The 25,567-nt window shown below is 50.4% G+C and overlaps 4 protein-coding genes across 4 annotated transcripts in view; 2 read left to right on the forward strand and 2 right to left on the reverse strand.

Moving 5' to 3' along the window:
• Positions 1–2,664, forward strand: part of LRRC59 (leucine rich repeat containing 59) — a 7,225-nt gene extending 4,561 nt beyond the window's left edge. Inside the window, exons 6-7 of the mRNA XM_019542489.1 lie at positions 790–963; positions 1,898–2,664. Of these exons, the coding sequence (XP_019398034.1) occupies positions 790–963; positions 1,898–2,142 (419 nt within the window). The 3' untranslated portion in view covers positions 2,143–2,664. The remainder of the gene's footprint in view (positions 1–789; positions 964–1,897) is intronic.
• A 1,746-nt stretch (positions 2,665–4,410) lies between these two features.
• On the reverse strand, positions 4,411–12,318 carry EME1 (essential meiotic structure-specific endonuclease 1). The gene is made up of 8 exons (XM_019542490.1): positions 12,233–12,318; positions 12,025–12,155; positions 9,375–9,464; positions 8,994–9,127; positions 8,613–8,745; positions 7,946–8,061; positions 6,636–6,825; positions 4,411–5,128 (listed from the first exon to the last, which is right to left on the reverse strand). Exons 2-8 carry the CDS (start codon positions 12,058–12,060, stop codon positions 4,952–4,954), a joined length of 876 nt encoding a protein of 291 aa, XP_019398035.1. The 5' UTR covers positions 12,061–12,155; positions 12,233–12,318; the 3' UTR covers positions 4,411–4,951.
• Positions 12,319–12,420: 102 nt separating this feature from the next.
• On the forward strand, positions 12,421–17,630 carry MRPL27 (mitochondrial ribosomal protein L27). The gene is made up of 4 exons (XM_019542491.1): positions 12,421–12,694; positions 15,403–15,525; positions 16,231–16,298; positions 17,202–17,630. The coding sequence occupies exons 1-4, from the start codon at positions 12,457–12,459 to the stop codon at positions 17,406–17,408; spliced, it is 636 nt and encodes a 211-aa protein (XP_019398036.1). The 5' UTR covers positions 12,421–12,456; the 3' UTR covers positions 17,409–17,630.
• Positions 17,631–19,121: 1,491 nt separating this feature from the next.
• LOC109315034 overlaps positions 19,122–25,567 on the reverse strand; it is an 8,479-nt gene continuing 2,033 nt past the window's right edge. The window contains exons 3-5 of the mRNA XM_019542492.1: positions 22,351–22,449; positions 21,807–21,971; positions 19,122–20,279 (exon numbers count right to left, since the gene is read on the reverse strand). Coding sequence (XP_019398037.1) covers positions 20,133–20,279; positions 21,807–21,971; positions 22,351–22,449 — 411 coding nt within the window. The 3' untranslated portion in view covers positions 19,122–20,132. The remainder of the gene's footprint in view (positions 20,280–21,806; positions 21,972–22,350; positions 22,450–25,567) is intronic.

Below are 25,567 nucleotides of genomic sequence, written 5' to 3' on the forward strand. Positions count from 1 at the left end.
AGCCCTGGGGGACCCCACTGCCCACATCCCTCCAGGTCGAATAAGACCCATCCACCACCACTCTCTGGGTGCAGCCCTCTGGCCAGTTAGTAACCCATTTGACTGTGTAGGTGTCGACGCCACAGTCCCCTATTTTTTCAATGGGAACGGGGTGAGAGACAGTGTCGAAGGCCTTCCTAAAGTCCAGAAAGACTACGTTCACTGCTACCCCTGCATCCAAGGATTTTGTGACCTGGTCATAGAAGGCCACTAGGTTGATCTGACATGACCTGCCTCTAATGAACCCATGTTGGTTGCCCCTCAGCATAACCTCCCCCACTGGCCCCTTGTGGACATGTGCCAGGATAATTATCTCAAAAAGCTTACCCAGTGTGTGGGGCTGCAGTGGGAATGGGAAAGTTTCAAGGCTCAGGATTTAAAGGATCCTCTGGCAAGAGAGTGGTGGTTTTAAAATTGGTCATCTTAAAAAGGAACACTCAACATAGATCTTACTGTTTCCATTTGCCCATAAGTAATAATCGGGATAATGCCTCACACTGGTATTATGAGGCTTGAAATATTTAAGAAATCCTGCAAGGTGAGAGCTGCTATAGAGCACACGAATGACAGTGGACTGAAGACTAGCTTGGAGGGTGATGGAAGACATGTAACGCTTCTAGAAAATAAATGCGACTTTGGGTCATACTTCTATTACTTTACCTTCCTGGTGAGAGAAGGTAAGGGTGGGGACAGGGGGATGGATTGAGTGCTCACATTTCAGAGGGGAAAACATGTGTGTTTGATCCCCAGAACTGGAGAAGAAGCGTGAAGCAGAGCAGCGAAAAAGGGAGGCTCAGGAGAGGGAAATGCGGAGGAGAGAGAAGGCCGAAGAGAAGGAACGCAGAAGGCGAGAGTACGATGCACTAAGAGCTGTAAAGCAGGAGAGGGAAACGCAAAGGAAGAAAGAATCCTCCGAGAGCCCCAGTAAGTTAACAGGGCATTTACTGTGAGGAGCACTGCAAATAGAAGGCACTTTCCTCCACACTTTGAGTGAAGGAGAAATAGATGGGTGGGGACAAGGAGGAATATTAGCATGGTTGTTTCTAGCTGCATGTCTGCTTTGCTGTTGACAATGCTGTATCTGTTACACAGTCAATGAAGTAGTCGCTTGTTAAGCACAGTGGGAAAAACAAGGCCCAGTGGCAGAGCTGAGAATCTTAGAAGACATATGCACCACGGGTGTGTGGAGGGGGAGCAGAACTTTTAGCATCTCTGCAGTGGATGACACTGATCTTAAATCATGAAGTTCTACAATTACTCTTGAAGATTATCTCCTCTTCCTCGAGACTTCTGGAGGGAGGCCTCTTCACACGAGTAACACATATCATTATCTTCAAGGCTGCCTGATCTCCTTGAATGTTACATGCGACAGCCTTAGGGCCTGCACATACAGGGTCTTCATAAAGTCCTTGTGCATCTTTAAACTTTAATAACTTAGGTTGTAGGCATGATGGAAACAATGCTAGACTTCAGCATAACCACCATTTTCTTCCCACAGCTGATATGGACTTCAATTCTGTTAGCCATAGGACAGTTTACTCTGTCATCTAAAGTAGCCATTTTTTGTTTGTCAAAAGATCTGAAATAAGAATACATTTCTTATTACTTATGAAGTCTAGTATTGTGTAGACCAGCCATTTACAGATTGTTTCTATCATACCTACAGTCTTAAGCTATTAAAGTTTAAAAGTGCACAAGGACTTTGAAGGCCCTGTATATTTATGGAATAGGTAAAGCTGGGGCAGTTTAGATATGGGGTACAGCACATCCTCACGAGGGGCTCATACCTGCAGGCAGAAGCTTTTGTAAATAGAGTTCTGTCCGCGATTCCTCGTTTCCCCATTTCGTATCGTTGCAGAGCTCTCATCTGCTTCCCGTCCATCGAAGCTGCCCCAGCACAGACGTTCGTGGTCTCAGGCGCTGCTGAGGCTGTTGCTCATGCTGTTGCTCTGTGCCCTCTGCACGTTGGCTGTGTGCAGGATGACTGAGCTGCAGCGCCAGCCACTGTGTGTCAGCGTGAACACTCTGTTCGAGGACGTGGTCACTGCCGTGCGGAGCCACAAAACCTTGCAGAACATGCTCCATCGGAACTCGCAGCAGTGAATGTGCTACCCGGACACTTGCATTCCCAGCATCTCTGCCACCATCTGCACAGCCAGAATTCCTATGGAATCATGTCCCGATGAAAACTGCTTTCAGTCAGGCAGTGCTGGATTTGCTGGTCCACTCCAAACAGCAGAGCCTCTGCTCAGGTCATCTTTGCTGTGCATGTCTCAGCTGGTCTGCAATTCCCATTGTTTGCCCACATTAACTCAAACTTGTTAACATTTCCTTCTTCCCTAGATTGTAAAATGCCAGTCTGCAGCAGAATGAGGGAAGCCTTGAGTCTTCCCCAGGCTAACTTTGGCTCTCCAGTGGAGGTTCTTGACTTGCCACTATGCTTATTGATGAAAACCTCTGCTAAAGTCTGTGCTGGTATGGCTGAATTGGGATAAGAGTGTAGGTGGACCCACTCCAGGACCAGAAGTCTATAAGAGGGCTGTGTGTCAGTACATCAGCGTGAAAGAGGTGATGTGTTATTGGAACAAGTCGACGGTTTTCAATATAACAGTTTTCGCAGCACTCTGGCTGATTGATATGCGTTGCTTAAACACTAGGGTTTTACTGCGCGCCTTTGTACAAATATTTTACCACTACAGCATAGTGGAGGCCCACACTTACACTGGTGACAACAAATTGGCTAGATGAGGCATGCAGAATGGTTTTCTTCAAACAGTACTAGCACCCTTAAAAAGTAGGGGTGCACCAGTAGAAATTTGGGGGGCTTATATTTAAGGAGGCAGCTGGTAGCCTGTTAGGGGGGAGGGGAGAGCAGGTGCTTCCCAGCTGGGGCCGAGTAGAGTGCAGGACAGAGCTGTGGCTCATCCCAGGGGTGTAGGGATGGGCTGGGCTGCAGCTACAGGCTGAGGCTGTGCTCAGGGTAGGTGGTAGTAATGCTGGGAGAGGGTTGCAGCCACCCCAGATTTCCCCATAGCCCACCCCCACCTTTGCCCCCTCCCACCCCGAGTGAAGTCTCCATGTGCCAGCATAGCCCTAAGCGTAGTCCCCATGCGCTGGGAAGAGCCTGGCACTGTCCCAGCTGCAGCTCCCCCACCCCCATGCCATCCTGGGGTACGTGCAGCAGTAGGACCTACCTCCCAGCCCCACTCCCTCCCTCACTGCACACCTTCCCTGCCCCCTCTTCTTCTATCACAACAGACGTACCAGCTGCGTGCAGCTCTCCAAGCTGCCGGGCTGTGCTCCTTGCTGCCTATTTGCTGCATTGCGGCTGCACGGGATATTTATGGGCCAAATGATCAGCCACATCAGGCCAATTTCTGATATGATCAATTTTCTTTAGATCGGTGCTGATCCAATATTGGACTGATATATCACTGCACCTAATACTGAGCCAATTCACTCACTGCTTTCACAGTTGGTAGGGTTGGAAGGGACCTGAGCAGATCATCAAGTCTGACCCCCTGCCATGGCAGGAAAGAGTACTGTGGTCAAACGACCCCAGCGAGGTGTTCATCTAACCTCCTCTTAAAGACCCCCAGGGTAGGAGCCAGCACCACTTCTCTTGGAAGTTCGTCCCAGATCCTAGCTGCCCTGACCATGAAGTAGCACCTCCTGATATCTAGCCTAAATCTACCCTCTGCCAGGTTGTGACCGTTATTTCTAGTCACTCCTAGGAGCACTTGGGGGTACAGGGACTCCCCCAATGCCTGCTGGTCCGCCCTGACTAGTTTATAAACGGCCACTAGATCCCCCTTCAGCCTTTTCTTGTGGAAGCTGAACGGGTCCAGGTCCCTTAGCGTCTTGTAGGGCCTGCCCTGCTGTCCCCTGATCATGTGAGTGGCCCTCCTCTGGACCCTCTCCATGTCGTCCACATTCCTCTTGAAGTGTGGCGCCCAGAACTGGACACAGTACTCCAACTATGGCCTGACCAGTGCCGCACAGAAGGGGGGAGGATCACCTCCTTGGACCAGCTTGAGAAAGAAGCAGGTAGTAGAAAGAACACTGTAGTTCTAACAAAATTAGCACTGATAAAATTGCAAGGCCTGCTGCTGTCACAGTAAATAGCAGTGCAAAAAAAGCCCGTTTCAGGGTAGTATATATGGGCTTGGCATCCATGTATTGATAGAATTTGGACACTTCATTGTCTGAAGCATGGCACTACTCTTAGGAATAAGTTATGGATCATACGTTGCATGAAGCTGAGTTTATACCCAGATCCTCACTTCGGTACTTGCTTTGCTGATACTGACAGACTTTCTACACCCACAAATGCATTTACGTATTAATGGCTTCAAGGAACTAAGTACACACTCAAGGCAGATGCTCTCTGCTTTAATTTTAAAAAGATATTTCTGGCTGCAGATTTTATTACAGAGTTCAAATTAGTTCAGTCCATAATGAGACTAACCCCCCACCCTGATCAAGTTTTTCTACACTGATGTAGGGATATGACAAGGAACAAATTGCTTCAAAGGGTCACCATGAAAGTATCCTGTTTTACATAGAAAAGATTTGCCTGTGTGCTAATAAACCCATAAAGCAAATCTAGTGCTTCTTGTAGAAGCATAGACTCATTCCAGGATAAAGCATGCAGCTAATCTCAAGAACAGTCAACACTGTGATGCAGGCAGCACAGCATCCCTGAGTGATAAAGATGATGAGGTGCCTTCTGTAGCCTCCACCTCCATGGCCATGTCAGGCATCTAGGAGGGTCTTGAGGCAGTCCTTGCAGACTGGAGGAACAGATCTTAAAAAGTTTTCAAAGTCCATAACCCCTGTTCTTACCCAAACACGTTTTCCCCAGAAGAGCACTGAATGTTTAACCAGGAAAATAATAAAATCCAGTCCTAGGCTAGTTGGTGACATCCAGGCAGAGGTCAGGATTGTGGGAGGTCATCTGGAGGAAGATCCGTCTGGAGAGTTCTGGTCCGATCCGCCGGGAGGTGGCTGTTACTCCATCACCCCGGCGCACAGGGATATCAGCCAGGATGTTCTGCTGCTCCTGCTCAGAGAAGCACCTGTGATAGGCCTGGAACAGTGCAAAGAAACAGGGATTTAATCTGGCATGTTCTTTGGTCTAGCAAGTACAACAGAGAGATAGTCCCAAGTTTTGCATTTATTCTCCCTTCACACCTTATTTAGCTGCCAGGGTATACCCCAAGAATCCAGAGTGTTCCAATAAATACAGATAAGGTGAGTCCTTAGGACAGTTCCAAGCACAAAAGTTACAACAGAAAGGTAACGATCTTGTATCAGCCATCATAGTCCACTTGGCCAATGCACTCTTTCCCCTCTCTGCAAAGGGAAACACTTAAGCAACCAAGAGTGTGAAGGTTAGTAAAAAAGGCTCTTCTCGCCAGCCTCATTCTGCTCCGTACACAAGTCAATGTCTTTCTGCCAGGCCAATGGATCTAGGTAAATCATTCCTTCTGATGCCTTAATGGAATGAAGTTAACTGGCACTTGTATTTAAAGCAATAGGATGAGTCCACATGAGCATGGACATTTATTTCCCTGGGGACAAGGAGCAGTGGAACACCCTGTGCCACTGCTAGCTGCTACTTGGCCTTGGGAAATGCCTGTGCCACATGCCCTCTCCTGGCTGGTTATCCTGGGTTGGGTAAGGGAGGCTGAGGCCAGCAACTCTTCTGGCTCCAGCAGCCTTACCTGGAGTCCTCAGGGAGCTGTAGCCACACCACTCCTGCAGCTGGGAGCCTGGGTGGCAGCTGGAGCATGGCTCTGGCAGGCCAAGCATGTGCACTGACCTGCTTTGAGGCACAGGTTTCTCTGAGCCTGGGATCTCCAGAGTGTAGGATCTTTGACCCTAACTCCCTCCCCCAACATCTGTATGTATGGTGTACGGAGCCACAGATGGGTTTGCGGTACCACATACCACGTCTGCGCTCATCTGGATGTGGCCCTAGGATCCCAAACTGTATCAACCACTCCATCCATAAGGAGTTTCTATAAACTTGTGACAAAGCTAAATGAAAAGCACAGCATAGAAGGACATACTACCAGAGGCAGAAAGGAGGACTCAGTACAGGCTGCTATAAGTTACTCTCTGTTTAACTTTTTGGAACAAAGTGGGGAAAAGAATTTACTGAACACATCTGGCTTTTATCAGATCCCTCCATTATCCCACAAATATAGCCCGCTTCTTATTGCTAGCACCTCTTCACTTGCAACCCAAGTTCCTGGCTCTCTTACTCATTCACTGTAGGGGTGGAAAGAACTTCTAAGCTGTGACTGAGTTTCCCTTTCTGGCAGCAATATCCACCTTTGCAGGCACTTGAAAATCAACTATCAAAAGGTGCTATATGCACATTGTGACTTCCACCTTTCATGGGTTATAATCAGCTACAGTTACGCCCTACACTGCTGAGGAGAGACATGGGGTCAAATGGCAAGTCCCATGAAATTGGTGCATCAGACTTCAACTCTGCAAGATTACTGACTGCAAATAAAATCCCCGCAGGACATGAATGCACACTGGCTGCATGTGCACTTTTCTTAGCACCTGCAAAGCACCCTTACCTGCTTCAGCAGCCAAGGGGAAGGGTAGGCTGACACAATGGCACTGGCCATATCCGGACTAACTCGGTGGAACTGCTGAATCTGCCTCTGCCAAACCTGCAGAAGCCCCTTCCCTGAGCGGTCTACCTTCACGCCTCGGCACCACTCATTCTCCAGGTAGAAGGAGAAACCTGTGTTCTCTCGCTCCCGTCTGTTCAGGGCAAAGGAAGAGGACAATGAGATCAATGAGACTGACATAGAACCAGTTGCACAGATCTACATAAAGCAGGAAACTATTGGGAGAAACAGTGGCTACAGGATAGGAAACCCTCACACCCAGCCCAGAACAAGAGAGACCAGCAACTTCAAGGCAGCTGATCAAAATCTGACACATCTTTTCTACATGTATGAGCAAGATCCTTCTACTGTGCTGCAAAATAACCACACAGCTTACCACATGGAAGGGGGTGCTGGCCATAACAAGAGGCACAGAGGCAGCTCTCCTGACTTCATATAGCTCAGGGTTTCATTGAAAGTTATTCCCCACATGCTCTACAGGGGCAGCTTTAAGTCCCTTTTGTGTTACTGGAGCAGCACAAACCAGCCCAATTCACTTGGTCTTCTTATTTTTAATACCCACATCCTAGTATTTTAAGCAACCTTGGAACAAGCTAAGGCATCTGCAAGCTGGGGAAAAGAAATCCACTTCAGGCTTTCAAAGAACAGTGTGGAAAAGCATTTTAAAGAAAGCTTGTCCATTCTCATGGATTTTATTGACAGACAAAATGCTACAGCTGCTCTGGTACCTGGGCTAGGACTGTTCATCCTCACGCTGAGGGATAAACTCTACACAGCTGAAGCTTAAATAACAGAACACGTCTTCCATGGTAAGTAATCAAATGGGGGGGGTTGAACCTGAGGAAGTCTCTTTTGATCACAAATACTTCGAGGGTAAAGCAAAAGCCAGTCTGTTAGACACTGAATCAGGACACCAGAGACAGTCCTTATTTACCATCTGAGGTCTATTCCCAAATGTGGGTTGAAAGTGAGATCTGTGCTTGATGCCAGAATCCAACCCTAAGAGAAAAGACTTTGAGGTTTCAGTCCCAAACATAACACCTATTTCAAGGCAAGAGACACCTCCATGATCTGGTTTTAAAGCTCATCAAAGGCTGCTCGGCATCACCTAGTCCTTTAGCACATACTATATCACATAGCATGGAAGCAAACCCACAGGCCTGCTCTTTCCCCAAATGACAACAGTGAGGCTTCTCCTGAGGAAATCCCAAAGGTCAAAATACGGAACAGAATAAATTCATCTGCTTACTCACTTGAAGGGCGCTTCAGCGACGGACTTGGTGAACATACTGGCAAAATCACTAAGGTCCTTCCAGTTCTCAAGGCATCTAACCTGGATGCCTGTGTGAAGCTGCAGATCTACCAAGGCCTGCAAACATAGGATGATCAGGAGTGAGTGGGGGAAACACCCTTTTCTAGTGTAGGATGCTGCCCCAATCCCTCACCACAGCCAGCTGGAGGACAAGAGTCCTCCCCTCTATGGGCTCAGCTAGCTTAACGCACTAAGAAAATATAGCTTAGGATCTACTAACAAACAGGCACTGCAGATTAACATAATTCTTTGTTAGTTGTCATAGATTAGCTCTTCCTCCCCATTCTGTTCTACCTATCCACCCCCTTGTTACCATACTGACACACTCCAGTTTGGCTTGTCTGCTGGGCTGTGAAGGAGGATGGGTGTTAGGCTGAAGAGGCCATTACAGGCATGGCATCTGGAACCAGCAGAGACATTCTGGTCTCCAGGGAGGGGAGCCAGGTGTGCAGCTTTTGCTTGGTATGGAGAGCTTAGCCTGAACAGCTGCACTCGTAAACAGGGGTTAAATGCTCCTTGCCCCAGAGACGGTTTTCTCAGGCAAAACCTGAAATTGAGAGAACTTGCAAAGAAGAAGGTTGCTGCATTCCTGCTCCAAGGTTACCCACTTCTTCCACATCCAGCCTGGACACCTCTGGCCCAGAAGCCTCCTTCTGTCTTTTCCGTTTCCTCTGTCCCTCCTTTTGGCTTCCACTTGGCACTGCCTGTCGTGGCCTCTTCTGTGACTGACCTTTGTGAGACCTGAGAAAAAGACCCAGAGGTCACCTCTGGCTCTAGTCCCAGCTGACTGGGGGTAGTCCGCAGCCAGCCCAACACCAGCCTCCCCTGACAGAAGAGGATAACTCTGGTTACAGATGCCCCCAAGACCCAGCCTTTACCAGTATGAAATGCAATAAGCAACAGAGCAGAAGACCAATGTCATTCTGCGTGTAGCCACTGGCAACACTTCTGCTAAGCTTACCAGAAACCTCTGCAGTAAGAATTCTAACCTTAGGTATTTCTCTAGTTCTACTACAACCAGTGCCAGAGTCTTCCCAGGAATCTTCTCCATGACACGAGCCACAAAGCTCCGTAAAGTCTCCTTCTGTCTGTCTGTGCTAGACTGGACTTCCTGCAAAGGCACCTGCAAAATGCCAGTTAAACCCTTTAAATCACACAGGCTAGGTCACAGTAGGAAAAAGGTAATCTCTGGTTCCTGTACTACTAGAAAATCAAATCTCTTGGACAGAAGAAAAACAGCTGCATTCCGAGGTCGCCTTCCACTCCCACAGCAGAGGTGGTTCTATTCATGTCAGCATAAAAGTCAGGCAACATTTAACATTCATACAGGCTAAACAAAGATCATTACATTAAAGTACACAGCTCCTCACCTGTCTGTAGTTGTAGATCATGGACGCAAACTCCTCCGTGTGAAGCAAAAGAAGGACGTTGGGTTCTTCTGTCCAGCTCTCTTCTTCAACCTGCCCGGAAATGAAGACAGCTAACATCAAATCATTAGTCCAAAACAGTCCCGTTCTGATCCTAGCTGCAATGATGCTCAGGTTTACAGCCACTCATGGCCACAACAATTTAGGAGGCAAGAGGATGGAGCTGCTCAGGATGGTGATAATTATTGCCCAGGCAGCATCCATTTATTAGTAATCAGAGAAAATATGCATGAGACGGAGACCACTGAGGCTGCAGGGAGCAGAAAAATGGGCCAACTAAGAGAAGAGCACTAAGGGGGTTGGTAGAAAGCAAAGGTCTGAGAACATAGATAATCTATGACAGGTTTATCTCGCATTAATATACAGCATCAAACTACTTTACAGAGAACCAATGCTAGAGACATCAAGGGGAAATGCCAAGGAAGCCTGAAATGCGGAGAGCAAACTGCAAAGCAGAGGTATCAGCTAACACCTCTGGGGAACGCGGAGAAGAAATTGAAGTGTTCGTGTAGGGGAGTATGGGGTCACCAGCTCACAAGTACAGTGGGAAGTGTGCTGGAGAGGAGCATGGATATCAGCAAGGGACCCTGAAACAAATTTCAAGAGGGATAGGATGTCAGCAAAAGTCAGAGAGAAGGCAGGCAAAATGGTCCCAGGTCCTGGAAGAACAGCATGCCAAGTGCACATGTTAAGACCTAGAGAAGGATTTGAGCTAGTGCAGAAAGGGAGGCAAGGCAGCAATAAAGATTTCAGAAGCAGCAAGGCCAAGAGGAGGAGACCATTTTAGGGACCATTCCAAGAGATTAAAAAAAAGGAACAGGGTTCATTGACATCAAGGAGACATGTCAACATTTCTGACCTTGCAATCAGGGTTAAAAGATTTGAGTTTCAGGGACTTTGGAGATGTAAAATGAGATTTTAACACAGCAGAATGACTGATTCAGAAGCACCCCAGTACGGAGTTATGGGTTAACCACATGGGTAATGGAGCCACAGCACTTTGCATTTCTGAGTAGACAATTGGTGGGTGACTACAGCTACAGGACAAGAAACCCTTACACCCAGCACAGAATGAGAGAAACCAGAAACATCAAGGAAGCTGCTCAAAACTTGACCTGTTTTCTGTATCTATATTAGTAAGGTTATTTTGCTGTGATGCAAAATAACCACACAGCTTACCACATGGAAGCGGGGGGGGGACTGGCTGTAACAAGAGGCACAGAGGCAGCAATTCTGACCTTGTATTCCCCTGGGGCATTCATTACACAATGGTATTCCCCAGCTGCTCACCACGACCAGCTCTAGGTCCCTTTTGTGTTACTGGAGCAGTACAAAGAAGAACTAGTGTGGGCACAAGCCAACCCAAATCATTTGGTCATCTTATTTTTGATACCCATTTCTTGGTACTTTAAGCAACCTTGGAACAAGCCGAGGCATCTGCAAGCCGGGGAAAAGAAATCCACTTCAGGCTTTCAAAGAACAGTGTGGAAAAGCATTTTAAAGCAAGCTTGTCCATTCCCAAGGATTTTATTGACAGACAAAATGCTACAGCTCCTCTGGTACATGGGCTAGGACTATTCATCCTCACGCTGAGGGATGAACTCTACAAAGCTGAAGCTTAAATAACACAGAACATGTCTTCCACGGTAAGAAATTAAATGGCGGTTGAACATGGGGAAGCCTTCTTTGATCACAAATATTTGAGGGTAAGGCAAAAGCCAGTCTGTCAAGGACTGAGACAGTCCTCATTTACCATCCAAGGTCTACTCCCCAACGTGGGTTGAAAATAAGATCTGTGCTCGATGCCAGAATCCAGCCCTAAGAGAAATGAGATTTTGAGGTCTTGGGCCCAAACACAACATCTATTTCAAGGCAAGAGGCACCACCATGATTTGGTTTTAAGGTTCATCAATGGCTGCTCAGCATCACCTAGTCATTTAGCACACAGTATATCACATAGCATGGAAGCAAAGCCACAGGCCTACTCTTTCCCCAAAATGACAACAGCAAGCCCACTCGTGAGGGAATCCCAAAGGCCAAAACAAGGAACAGAATAAGCCCATCTCCTCGCTCACTCGAAGGGCGCTCCAGCAACAGACTGGATGAATGTACTGAGCTGCTATGGTCCTTCCAGCTTTCGAGGCATCGAGCCCAGATGCATGTGAGACGCTGTGGAGCTCACAGGAAGGGCGCAAGGGGAAGGCGAGAGCTTCCCCCGCACTGGTGCATTAGGAATATTTATTTCCAAGGCTATGTCTGAATCCATGCAGGTTTCACTCGCCCTTGGCTTTGTGGCTTTCAGTCTTCTCAGGCAACTGCCTGAATATTAGGCTAGATGTGTCAGTTCCTCAGCTCCTCGCAGCTGCAGGTGGGAACTGGAGGCAGCAAGGAGACAAGACGATTTCCTTGGTCGGTGCGGGCAGCGCTCCCAGCCGCCAGGCCTCAGGTGTCCCCCACCCTGCTCGCTCAGTAGCACCGCCCTTGCGAAGCTCACGGGGCAGACCCCCACCCGGCCTGGACGTGACTCCGCTCCCTGTAGATGCCTGGGCCCCGCAGGCTGAGGCCCCGAGCAGGGGCTGTGGGGGTGCCATACCTCAGTGGGCCCTGCTGTCCTCCTCCTCCAGGACATGCTGCCCGCCACGGGCTGAGGCTCGATGGCACAGACGCAGCCCAGGGCCTGCAGGGCGCTCAGCACCTGCCCTCCGCCATCCGCCTGCAACAGAGCTGAGGGGGCGTCAGCGGACGGGGAGGCCGGGGCAGCCTCAGGGGACGGGGTGCGGGGTGGTGTCAGGGGCCGGTACCTGGGTCCAGCACGGCCGCCACCTGCTTCAGGCTGTCCTGGCCCCATGGCTGCCTCCGGGCTGGGGCCGGGACCGGGGCCGGGGCCGGGGGCCGGCAGGCGGGGGCCCTGCGCGCGGGGGAGGTCGGGACGGTGGAGGACTGAGCCCCGGACCTCCAGCGCAGCCGCTCGCACAGCGCCGGGGGCGCCTCGGCCTCACTGTCGCTGTCGCTGCTGAGTAGCGAGATGGGCCCGGGGCGGCCCGGCGGCCCGAGGAAGACGCAGGCGGGCGGCAGCACCTCATTCTCGCTCTCGTCCGAGCCCAGGGACATAGCGACCCCACACCGCTTCAATTTCCCGCCCAGCCTCGCCTCGTCCCGTCCCGCCCCTGCCGGAAGCGGAAGTAGCGCGCGCCGGAAGCGGCAGCGTGGGGACAAGATGGCGGCGCTGGTGAGGCTGGGGCTGGCTGGGGCGAGCCGGCTGCGTGAGTAGGGGCGGGGCTCAGGTGGTACGGCGCGCGGCAAGGGTCATGTGCTGCCCGGGGAGGGGGCCGGCACCTCCTGCCCCATGGACTGCTCTGTACTCCACTCCCTGACCTACCGGCTGCTCTGCTTTCTGCTCCGTGTCCCATCGACTGCTCTGCGTTCTGCTTCCTCTCCTGCATCTCCTGCCCTATAGGCTGCTCTGCGCTCCACTCTCCGACCTGTCCCATCAACTGTTCTGTGTTCTGCTTCCTTTCCTGCCTTGTGCTCTTCACCCCGTCTTCTGCTCCCTGCCCTGTTGGTTGCTCTGCTTTCCACTCCCTGCCCCGTCGGCTGCTCTGCCCTGCGCTGCGCGGGGTCAGATGCCCCCGAGCAGGAGCGCGCTGTGACAGGCAGACGGAGCGAGGAAAAGCCCCCAGCAAGGCCGGACCAGGCCAGGGGAACGGACTTGCCCATGTGGTGCTGCCTGGCACCAGTCTCCAAAGCTGAACCAGATTTGCTGTTGGTTTCGCCCTGCATCTCTGAACACTGGGGGCACCGGCTGCTTCCAGCCCCAGGGCAGACCTGGCTGAGGCTACAGTGATCTGACTCAGGTTAGGGATCAGGACGCGTGCCTGGTTGTGCACCTGGCTTCAGTGGGGCGGCATTGCCTGGACACTCAGTGTAGCTGACACCTGGTTTCCGCCCCAAACTCTTCACAACAGGCCATGCTGCTGTTACCTTGCGACTGCTGTGGCGCTTAGTCTGGGACAGGTGAGGTGGCTGGAAGCCAGGCCAGTGACCTGCTGCCTCGTCTGATCCGTGTTCGCTGCCGTTCAGTTTTCACTTGGAGCCTGAGGGTCTGTCTTTGACCAGAGTAAAGCAAACAAAGCTGAAATGGAGCAGAAAGCAGAGCAGGGTGGTAACCTTGTAGACTAGCTCTGGACTAGCCACGTGGCAGACCAGAGTAAGACCTAGTAGCATAACGGTAAATAGGACAGGAAGAAAAAGCTCAAATAACAGCAGATCAGGTTGGGGAGCACAGAACAGGGAGCAGAAAGCAGAGCAGACTGGCTTAGGGGTACAGGGCAGGGGTCAGAAAGCTGAGCAGCCAATCTGGCAGGGGAAGGGGGTGGGGGTGGGGGTGGCACTCAGGGAGTGTGTGGGATTAATTTGTGGCATGCCTGCCAAAAAGATTGACCCTCCGCTGAAATGCCTTGTATAGAGAGCCAGGAGTATTCGTGGGCTACAGCCTATTTTATGAAACGGTTTTGGCATTTTCTCATTTGAGAAACTGGGGCTGGCACAGAGGCAATAAGGAGTGGGAGCCTAAGCATAACATGTAGAGCACGGCAGAGACATTTTCCGCACAGAGCTCAGGATCTTGAAGCGCTGCCTCTGATTTCCAGGGAAGCTTTTAGCACGTTGCATAATTGTGCCTTGATTTCTCCATCCATAATATGTAGATAATGCTTTCCTACCTTGTTTAGTGCTGTGAGCCTTAATTGCTGTTTGTAAAGGGATTTGCCATCTACTTGGAAATAAAAAAAATACCTTGGAGAGCAAAGAGGTATTTTCTTAGGGATTACCTTCGTCTGCAGAAAGGTCTGCAAATCTCATTACTACTTTTTCCTACCTCCCTGCTATTTACCCAAGTCGCAGCCATTTTACTTAACATTTTCTAAACATGTTAGATGAATGGTACCTTGTAGTTTAGCTTTCTCTTCACCCTTAATCTTTTTGAGGTGCTGAATATCTGTAATCATTTAATTAATATAAAATTAATCTAGCGCTTTTCTAGGAATAAGGGAAGTGAGACCACTCTGTAGCAGCATATAGAAAGCTGGAGGGATTTAAAAGAAAGGAATATAGCTGCTGACCAGATGGAAAACACTTAATTAGATCTGGGGCATTTCTGACACAGCAGAGTTCATAACAGGGTCAGAGATTTTGATCTGAGAAAACTGACTATGGTTACTGACTGGATTTTGTATATATGATTTTAAATGGCATAACTGTGATGTGAAGGCACATTTGGGGTTTCAAAGAGAATAAAAGACTAACCACTTACTGCAGCTATCTTTTTTTCTAACTGTGGTTAAAAACCCTGATACGAAACTCTAAGAAAGCACATTAAAATGTGCTATAATTAACTCCTTTTTGAGGCAGCAGTGGCTTGTATACCTCCCTCAGCTTGGGTCTTCGTTCAACTTTGCATTTATCGCAGACTGCTAAAGCATTTTACAGTAAAACCAATGACACAGGGTGAGGAAACCAAGCACAGAATGCTTGCCACATGCTCAAAGAGCAATTTAGTGCAAGATAAATTCCCAAGAGTCCCAAATCCCAGTGCTCAGGTCATTAGATTAAATTGATGGTTGATTTCTCTAACTGCATCTGGAGCCCAGGAATTTAAAATGCTAGAACAAGTGTTACTATTTGTGCTTCCAAGTGTACTACTGAGAATTCTGCTCTTTCATAAAGGACAGGGGCCATGTGGCTTGGTTCCTGCGGAAGAGAGGTACACGAGGGGGTAGACTTCATAATAGATTTCCTCTTCAGTTTTTTACTGCCTTTGTCTCTATGTTGAACTGACAAACCAGAGCTTTCCTTGTTTGCATTTCAAAGGAAATGCATTCATGTTTTGGAATTAGAATTTCTGGATGCATTTTGAATGTGCAGTGGAAATTCTTAACTGGGTTTTCTCTACATATTCTTCATCCAAATCTAGTCGTGCCTGCTCCCCAGGTGAGCACAGTTGCAGCAAGATGTGCATCCAAGAAAACCAAGAGCAACCCAAAAAACAAGGGTGGTCAGAGAGTTGGAAAACGGTATGGATGGAAGAAACATGATGGTAGGTCCATCTGTTTGCTTAGCTGCTTTCAGCTTGCATTCTGCCAGTTAACTCCTTGCCAGGGAGTGTTCATGGGGACACTACTGAGCTTTGGTGGCAGGGGCATTCATTCCTTGTGAGAGAAAGAAACCAAAGGGTTCAGCACTACATGGTGTGCAACAATTACAGGAGTAGCCAGCAGGAGGCTGGAGTGAGTCAAGCTAACTCCCGGTCTGCCTACGTACAGCAAAGTGAAGTTGCCAATAAAAAGCATACTTTGGTTGCAACTTAACCTGCCTCCAGGGGAGCTGGGAGGAGGGATACAACAGGGGGCATCTGATAAGTGAAGTGCACTTTCACCTCCCACTGTGCACAGAAGCTGGGCACTTCACATAGTTACAAAGGGGAGAATTATGAGGCTTAATAGAAGCCAAAGTACAGCTTCTTGTAAGCGAGTGCCTAATAATTAATGGGCTTGCTGATGAAAACATGCGGATGTGAGAGGCAATAAAACTAGTGCCTGCGACAAACAGCCAATGCCTTGTGCCCTAGAACTAATCTTTTCAAAGATAAGAATTGCTTTTTGCCACTGTGGAAGCACTGCCTTCTGGTTTCTGTTAGCAGCGTTCTCTTAGGCTTAGGAAACCTCTCAAAGTGTCCGGAGCCCTGCCAGCCCCAGGGCTTCAGGGAAGCGTATTTGTTTGAGTCTAGGTTGCTTTGTTGCAGGTGACTATGTTCACGCTGGGAACATCTTGGCCACGCAGCGGTTGATTCGCTGGCATCCAGGGGCTCAGGTATGTTGCATTTTCAGCCCTTGTTCTCATCTCACAGTAGGGGCTGTCCACAGCAAAGCCGCAGAGTTGAGGTTTAGCTCATTTCCTGCTCTTTACCAAGGTGCCTTGCATCCTCCCTTCCATTCCGTGTCAGGGATGGTTCATTAACAAGTATTACTTAGTAGAAGAGTCCATTTACAACCCTTATTCCACACAGGGCCTTTAGGCAAGGGAAGGAATTTTGTTCATTAATGGCTTTTAGGGGTTTGCCCCTCTACCTGAAGGACAAACTCTTTAGGCTTAAAGCTACAGAAGAGCCACTTTCAAAGCTGAGGCTAGAATTCAGGAGTGTATACCTGAAGGGTTTGCCCCTTACTTACTAGTGGCTATTGAACAGAATGCTTGGAGAGGTTTCTTCTGGTATCGCTAAACCTGTGGTTTTCAACCTTTTTTCATTTGTGAACCCCTTTGGAAATTTTGAGTGGAGGTGTGGACCCCTTTGAATTGTCATTTGAATTGAGGGTATTCACATACTTTTGATCGTAGTCATCTTTCACAGACTCCTTAGGCATAGTCTGCAGATTACAGACTGAAAACCACGGCTCCAAACCAATAATGCTGGGCTAGACTAGGTGGACCATTGGTCTGATGCAGTATGGCACTTATGTTCTTAAAGGTAATCAGTACTTGTGCTTCAGGGGTAGAAGTCCCTCCTCTGGCCTCTCAATTCAGACACACTGTATAGCTTTATGCATGGCACTCTGGGCTTCTTACTTTCCTCGGAAGAATCAAGTATTGGCCATTACTGAAGCCTGGATAACCATCTACAGGGGACAACAATGTGAGCCACTTCAGCATGTTCTCCAGTGACTATCTGTCTACCCCTTTCTCCTTCCAGTGTTCTACCCATGTGCTTTCTTCCAGGTGGGAATAGGCCATAACAAGACTCTGTATGCTCTGGAGGACGGGATCGTGCGATACACCAAGGAGGTTTATGTGCCGCCCCCACGCAGCCGTGAGGTCAAGGAGGTGATCCGTCGCCTACCCAGGGGGGCCATTCTTTACAAAACCTTCATCAATGTCATCTCTACTGAAGAAGTTGGCAGCTTTAAGCTAGTCACCATGCTCTGAGACTTCTGCCTTGCAATGCTGCTGGGGACAGAGCACCATGGCAAAGCTGGCGCCCAGTCCTGGATGTCTGGAGTCTTAGGAAAGGATTGCTTTAGACTTGTAAGAGACTTGCAGACTTCACTTCTTCGATTCAGGACTGGTTTGGGTGCAGGTCTGAGCTAGAAGGTAACAGGCTGCCTAATGATGCTTGTTGGAATATATCTAATAAACATGATGGATTTTTTTAATGCCTGGAGGGTGTCTATGAAAAAAAAGCAGTCTGTGTTCATGTTGTAAAGCCAGGGGGGCAAGTGAGAATATCTTCCCTTTCCTGTGAGCCCTGTTCCAGTCCAGCTGGAAATACTGCAGTATCTACAGAGGAATTAGCCACTGTTGGGCACCAGCAGTTTGGGTAAGTCAAAGTATTCCTCTGACGTCTCTTGTCACGACTGAAAGGGGAAGAGCCGGCCCAGTACAGTCAACTTCTGAATTCTAGTCTCTGCTGTAGGTTTAAGCCTCAGTTCTGTCTTACCTTCCCCACTTATAAAAGAGGGGCAGTGCTGATAACATCCTCCAGTGTGTCACAAACATGAAACTTCACAATCCCACCGTGAGGAAGGAGTGCGGCCGATTTCCCTGCTACTTGGGGAAACGGAGGCACCTGCCACAATCTCTGGAGGAAGGCAGAGCCAAGAATAGAGATCAGGAGTTCCTGACTCTCAGTCAGAGCTACCTACTGAATCCCCATTTTCTCTCCCTGTGCTTCTGAGAATGAAAAAATGGCAGCAGATGCAGAGGTGTTGGGCACCCAACACCACAGTTAACTAATGAGGCATAGCAGAAGAAGGTGCCTCCCTCATTTTTGGCCAGTTGGTGAGGGAAAGCCCAGGGAACATGCTTCTTTGAGTTGGCAAAGATGCTAATCTAATACAGAAGTGTGTCTTGAGCAGGCAGCAGTGTTAGACCAAGTGCTTCCCTAAATTGTTACTGAGCTTTTCAGATGTTCAGTTCTGGCCATGTCAGTTCCTGCCACAGTAATAAAGAGAAGCTGCCAGGATGATTTGGGTCAAAAACAGAAACTACACACAAGTTTCTCCAGAATATGCATCCTTCCAGTGTGTGCAACCTACAAGCTGCAGCACTGTGCAAGGCCAAGAGACCTCCTGGGGCATAAAATGTTTAATTTTAAGTAGTTCATCATGTTAAATTTCCCTTATTAAAAACATTGACTCCCGAATTTTTAAGAGAAACCCTTGCATAGTATCACATTCATTAGTAAAAATGAAAGTCCTGCTTACACTTTCATTCTCTTTCTTTGCACAATAAAACAAGATTGACAGGTTTGTATTCAATTCCCAGCCATTTTTCCTTCCTGAATCTCAGGCATTAGAGCGCTATACTTTTGGTTTCCAAATACTGCAGAAGAGTCCCTTCCCACCCTGCAGGGCTTTCAAGAAAAACCATGTGAAAATCTGCTCACTGGAAACTCAGCTGAGAATCTGAAGTACCTGACAATGGCCTGCTAACTTACCAGAGTGGGGAGGGTCACTCTTCCAAAGCTATTATCATGCCTAACTGTAGAATTCCCAATCAGACAAAGAAATCTGAAATGGCATCCGAAACTCATCAGCTGAAGGGTGGAGAGCAGCTTCCCAAAGTGAAACTCAAACACAGGGTACTTAAGTCCTTCAAGAATCCTGCTGAAAAAAAAAAAAAAGGACTCAAGATACTTTGTGGTCCGACCAGTCCCATTTTATCAACAGTGTTGTAAACAGCATTGTAAACATTTGTTCTGAAATACAAAACAATAGGCAAAAATCTGAGGTGCAGCTGCACCATCCTTGGTGTGATTGATTGTCAAGGAAACTAAGACTCTTCTCCTTGTAGAGGGGAACTGAGTAAACAGGTCTTGATCTGCCTGTGTTCTGCCCTTGCACCTTCATGGAGGCTACCTGTTACCGGTTTGTTTCTGTGTTCTGGGACACCCAGGTTAGGCTGGGCTCTGTCCTTGCTTACGGGGTTCCCAGAATGATCCTGACCCTTGCCGAACCTTTATCTTGTCAATGGAGACAAGACTTTTTCTACGCAGCATTTTTAAATCCCGCAGGAATGTGCGTGTGTGGGGCACGAAGCAGAGGTTTGACAGTAGCAGTTGCAGTGATGATTCATTCGTTCAGTGGCAAATCGGGCCTCTGACCCTGCTACCTGCTAACTTGGTTGTTTTTACAGCATAAGGAACAGATGAGATAAATTGTCCAGCTTCTGAGGTCTTAATACTTTCAGTGTTGGGCAGTACCTGCCACAGAGGTGTATGGGGCACAGTAGAAGAGCTGCCTGCTGTTCCTCCGCGAATTTTCTTTGACCAAGTAGACCATCCTCTGTGCTTTAACCCCTTGAGCATAGAGATAGTGGCTGGGGATCATTCTACTGGCTGTGGTCAAGATAAAGTCAATAAAGCAAGGAGGGAGCAGCAGTCCACAGTGGCTTGTTCCATAGTTTCTGGAGCAGAGATTGCCGTGTTGAAATCCCCTAGGGTCACACCGCCTTTCCAAGAGCAAGGGTAGATGGAAAGAAAATTAGTTGGAGGTCTCTGCTGGTTTGGTCTGGTTTGCACGCTTGTTTCTCAGCTGTTTGGGGTCTGGGTGAAGGCCTGAGGGTCGACACTGCCCTGCAGGAGGGAGCAATGTCACAGCGCCACCGTTGCTGCTACAGCAGGAAAAACAGCTACCAAGGCTGACTCCAGCTTTACACGGCTGTGTTGCGTTGCGGTTGGTAGCTGACTGAGACCTGGAATATGTCTGCCAAGCTGTGTCTGTCTGTTAATTCAGAGCCAGCCTCACTTCCGGGCAAAGCTGGGGGGTGCCGGAGGGCCTGCTCATAGGGAGGGGGCATCTATGAGAGAGGAGAGGAGAGGAGCAAGCCTGTTACACCTGACCAGAAATCAACGGTGGTAAAGATTATCCCCCATTACACAATGTGTGTTTAAAGGAGCCCTTTCGCACTATCATCACCTCTGCAATTTAGCACTTGTAATCCTCACCAGGATGCTGTGAGCTGAGTGCATGGGGCTGCTGGAAACCTTGCTTGATCCAAGGTGTTCAGGTAGAAACCAATGCAGCACCTGCTGCCCAGCCCAGCTCAGCCACTCCTACCACAACGCATCTCCCTCTCTCTTTCGTCCCTGGCCAAAGCTTCTCTTGTCCCCTTTCAGGGGCCTGTTGACATTTGCTAGAAACCACAAGTTTCCAGTTAAACTTCCCCAGATGGATAGGATTAGTTCTTACATATGCCTCACCCGAGTATCCATTTCTGTGCACTTCCTGCCAGCTGCTGCTTATGTAAGCTTGACCCATCCAACCTGTTTTCTCTGCTGTGGATGTGTGCGCACTGCAGTCAGGAGGGAGGACTGTGATGCAAGAGAGGGACACCTGACCTGCCTGCTAGCACAGGTAAATGCAGCAGTGCTGGGGGTGGCTACCCTGTCCCTGCCAGGCTTGGCCCGCTCCTGCTGAATTCATGCCACCATGTCTCTTTTGCTACTATGACCCATGCTAGTGAGATGAGAGCCAGCTGGGGTCTAACTACCCCACCAGAGGACAGTCACTGAGGGGCAAAACCTCAGAAGGCTGTTAGGTGCCCAGTGCCCCTTGGTGGAGGAGCAGCACCTTCCCCAACCTGTGCCTCAGGTTTCCCAGCTCAGTCTTTTGAGAGTCAATTAATTCCTGCTGCCTCTAAGACCCTTTGCATGTGAAAAGTGCCAAGGGGAGGAAGTGCAAAGTATTTGGCTGGCTGCACTCAGTTTTCTGGAGCAGGTTTAAGAGCTGGAGTCCCCTGTGGTGGTCAGGGAGGGGAAATCTGCTGGGCTGAGCTTCACAGAAATCCTGCGTGCCCAGGGCAGAAGGCAGAGCAGAGAGGGGATGTACAGCATACTGCCCCAGCACCAACCTGCCTGATGGCTCAGTTTTCACTACCCTGTCCTTTGGGGTTAGTTTAAGTGTTGGAAGATTAACAGGCAAAGACTCATGGTGGTAAACAGACTGAATAATCCAAGGAACAGCAGCGATGGTGATGGCTGCTGGTTCTGCTTTAGATTGAGGTGGGGGTGAGAAAGGCTTGGCTCCACCTTTCCTCAGCTGCCCTGTCCCCTCGCTCTGAACTGGACAGAGGCTCTGGAAGGCATTTCTAGAGGCACCAGGCAGGGCTCAATCATTAACCTGCAGAAGGGTAAACAGTGAGAGTACCCTGGAGCACAGTGTGCTTTTCCTGACATAAAGCTATCAGAGCAAGGCAACCACAGCAAACCAGCTCTCTCCTAGGATGGAAGACCACCAGAGTGAGGTCCATGAAAAACCCCAGCGGCCTCCACATGGAGGCTGGGGTCTAGACGCTGGAAGGAGCGTGTAGCAAGGGATCACTCACCTCCTGCGCGGGGTCTGCCCACAGCCCAAACCTCTCGGCAATCATCTGGTGGATCTCCCGCTGGCGATCTTTCTTGCGCACACTCTCATAGCTGGGCAGGCGTGGCTGGTCCCAGGCAGGGATCTGGTAGCTGCTGGGGGATCCCACGCAGAACAGCTCGTCGCCCTAGAGGCCCCCGAGGGGATAGAAAGGTCCCGTTGCTAGTCAGGTCAGTCAGTGCCCCTTAGCCCAGGGCTGCACCTCGGGACGTCGCTGCTGTAACTGGCACCCAGAGAGAGGGGGATGCCCTGTGCCCAAGGCATCCCCACCAGTGCCCCATCACAATGGCTCCCGAGTGCTCTGTGTCTTCAGAGCCATGGCCAGGGCGGTTCTCTCCCAAAGTCCTTTACTGCAATATAACAGTCCTCCCCACAGCCCTGCAGCTAGGGACACTGCCACATCCAAGCCCCTCCCCACATCTCAGGACCCCAGACCCAAAGCACCTTCCCACATGAAGCCCCCCACAGCAGCCTTGGCCTCACTCACGGTGCTCCCAGCCCCTCACCTGCACCCCCGGATTCTCCACGGCACTCTCCAGCCGCTGGGCACCACACTGGGGTCCCACCAGCCGCTGGTTGCTGTTGAAGTATGAGGGGGGGTAGTCCTGTCAGGAAAGGCAAGGGAAGATCTTGAGAATGAAGCCTGTGTGAAAGCCCGTCTCCAGCTCCCAAGGCATGTGAACAGGTTAGTGCATGGTGTGGTGCAGGCAGCCTCCATGGGGCAATGCCCCGACCTTCCCCGAGATGCCCCAGCAGCTGGAAACGGTCCTGCTTGGTACCTTGCAGGCCCTCAGTGAAAGGCAGCACTGCTCTGAGTCCAGCCCTCCTGCCCAGCTCAGAGCACAGCCCGGCGCACACAGCTCTCAGGCCAGGCCAGCTCAGACTGTCCACAGGGAAGGGAAAGGCCAATTCCTTGTTTGTCTCTCCCACGGCTGGGGTTTGGCCCAGTGAGCTGGCCTCTCCTGTGCTCCCCCCACCTCTGCCAACCCAGCAATGCTGGCAACCCACCATCCTGCTGAGGAGGGGAGGCTTGTTCCCTACAGGTTCCCCATGGACAGGGTGGATCTTTCAAAGCTAGCATCTGCTTTGTATCAACCTTAGAGATCCCCAAGATGCTGCCAAAAGCCCCTATCTCCAGTACCTCTGTGTGCTCTGTGTGCAGGCAAAACTCTCCTAGTAGCAGTGCAGCCACATGGAAAAGCTGTGCTTTGGCCCAGTACAGTAAATCCACACCCCCAGGGCTAAACAAGCTACATCCAAAAAAGCAGAACTTTGCTAGTGTCCCTGCTTCCCCCTGCCCATGGCTCTGCCCAGTGGGGTCATACCTCCTCCCCCTCACCCCCAGTAAACAAAGCTATGTCAATGCATACTGATGATGTAGCCCTGATCTACAAGTGGGTTGCTTATGTCCTCAGCCAGGCATGTCCTAGCCATTCCCAGTTGCACCTTCTGCTGCTAGACAGGACACAGGGTGAATGAGCTGAGTGGGGACTTCAGTCTCACCGAGCTCCCTTAGCTGCTCAATCCCTGTGCAGTGATAAGAGCAGTTTAGCCATTTCCCCAGGGCTGCCCAGCTATTAACAGCTCATGTGCAGGGGGAAGCTGCTCCTGGCAGAGGGACGTGAAAGGGCAAGAGCTATTCCAGGGTAGCAACTCTGTGTGTACATGATCCCACTGCCAGGAGCATGGAGCTCTTATTGTGGAAGAAGCACATTCACTCCCAGCGCTGTTTTGCATTTACACCAGGCCTCAGCCTCAGAGCCAGGAATGGGGTTGTGGGAACTTCCTTGTTCCCAGGTCTCCCAGCAGTAACAGCCATTGCCCCACAGTCTATGTAAGGAAAGGCCGGGGTAGACTAGAGGCATGTGGGAGGAATATGGAATCACTCAAGCTCCTGTAAGCATTAATGTTCACGTGATTTTCCTGGACCCATAGGCCCCTTAGCTCTGTGCAAGTGGCTGCAGCTTTGCCCATGTGCTGGGTGGGCTTCCTGCGTCCCAGGGACTTCCAAGCCAATCCTGGCCCCTTGCAGCAAAAATGTGCTCTTTGCCTCTAACTGGGGCTCTGCAGACTCAGCCTGGGTCTGAAACGTGACCGCAAAGCAAGGATTTCCTGGTGCACTTAATTGTCCATAATTGCCTGCGCAATTACAGAGCTCATGTGCAGCAGTGTGGGGCTTCCACGTGCCACTTGTTTTAACCCGATTCATGAAGCCACAGCAGGCCCCACCGTGGATGCAGTTATGCCGGTGACAAGCTGCCTCTCCCCTCCAATACTTCCCATCCTGCATGGCAAGGAGTTACAGCCACATAAGGCCCCTTTAAGGCTGTGTTCGCTTTGCGGGGTGGGAGGAAGTGGGCTGCACTGGAGTGCTGTGCGTGCAGAGAAGGCCACAGTGCACCCCCTGCATCTCCCGGCGCTGCACGTCTCAGTCCCTGGCTTCCCCTGTGGGGGCACAGACTCCGTTTGGAGGTTGTTACGCTTCCTGGCTCCATGTGATCGGCGCTGAATTCTGCAGCTGCAGAACCAGAGAGAGGGGGCAGCCAGGTCTGGCCCAAGCCAGCACAGAACCAGGACCCCTCTCCCAAAACAGATCCAGTAGATTACTCACCCATCCCCTGCCAAGCAACCCAGCTCCCATCTGGTTGTGAGCATCTCAGCTCCCATCACCATCACTTCCTTTGGGAAACTAGAACCCAGCTTAATAAAGCGCAGGGGCCAGACCCACACACAGGGTCCGCTCAACAGCAAACCTTCACCGGGTGACTGCTGCCTGGATCTACTTGGGGACCCACTGCTCGCAGGCAGCAGGGGGTAGGTTTGCTGGGAAGTCCTGGCTGCTCTCCTTGCGGGAGGACACTAGGAACAGCGGAGATGGGGAAGGCGAACAGCCCTGGGCTGGGGGGAGTCTCTTGTGTAGGGAAAGGCAGCAAAGCAGCCCCTGCTCTCTGCCCGAGCTGCTCAGGGAGAGTCAGAGATGGGCCTCACTGATAAAGAAAGTAGCAGCTATTCAGGCCAGGGCCAGTTACATCTTGACAGAGTTTTCCTGCCCCCTTGGCCCTTCCCCAAAGCCCCCACTCCTGCCTGCTTTGGAAGCAAGATCTCTAGGGCAGGGATCACTCCTGCAGGGGGGATGGATGAGGAAGCTGCTCGTGGCTGCCACCGGCTTCCCCCATCTGCAGCCTCCCCCTCACACCAAGCCATGTGGGGGGGAGGAGGGGTTCAGCTTTCTCTGCTCCAGCCTCAGCGCTGTGCACAACACCGAGCCAGTTGCTGGGCGACCGGCGACTGAGAGTGGCATTGTCTGTGCTGCACGGTAACCTCTCCTGCTGCGCCCCTTCCCTGAAGGACAAGGGCTCTGAGCATGGCATGAAAGGAAGGGAGGGACCCGGCTCCCAGGTGGGACTCGGCTGTTACCAGGGATGTGAATATCCGGGAGCTGGCTCCTACTTTGAGGATGTCTCCCAGCGTGGGCAGACAGGTTCTGGAGACAGCCTGAGTGCTAAGTGGAGAGGCTAGGGATCTCTCTGGCAAGACAGGGCAGTGAATCGAGCCAATTCCCTCTGGTGGGGCTGCAAAATGAGGCTGCTCCATCCCAGCCAGAAGATCTGGCCGCACTGGGGTTTAACCCTGACAGGGTCTGCTGAGCTGTAATCCCTCCCCAGCAAGTCCATCGTGAAGGCCCCAGGGCCTGTGCCGAGCAAGGGTGAGGCTGCTGGGGTG

The sequence above is a fragment of the Crocodylus porosus genome, unplaced genomic scaffold, assembly GCF_001723895.1.
Source record: "Crocodylus porosus isolate Cpor-Errol unplaced genomic scaffold, CroPor_comp1, whole genome shotgun sequence".
NCBI lineage: Eukaryota > Metazoa > Chordata > Crocodylia > Crocodylidae > Crocodylus > Crocodylus porosus.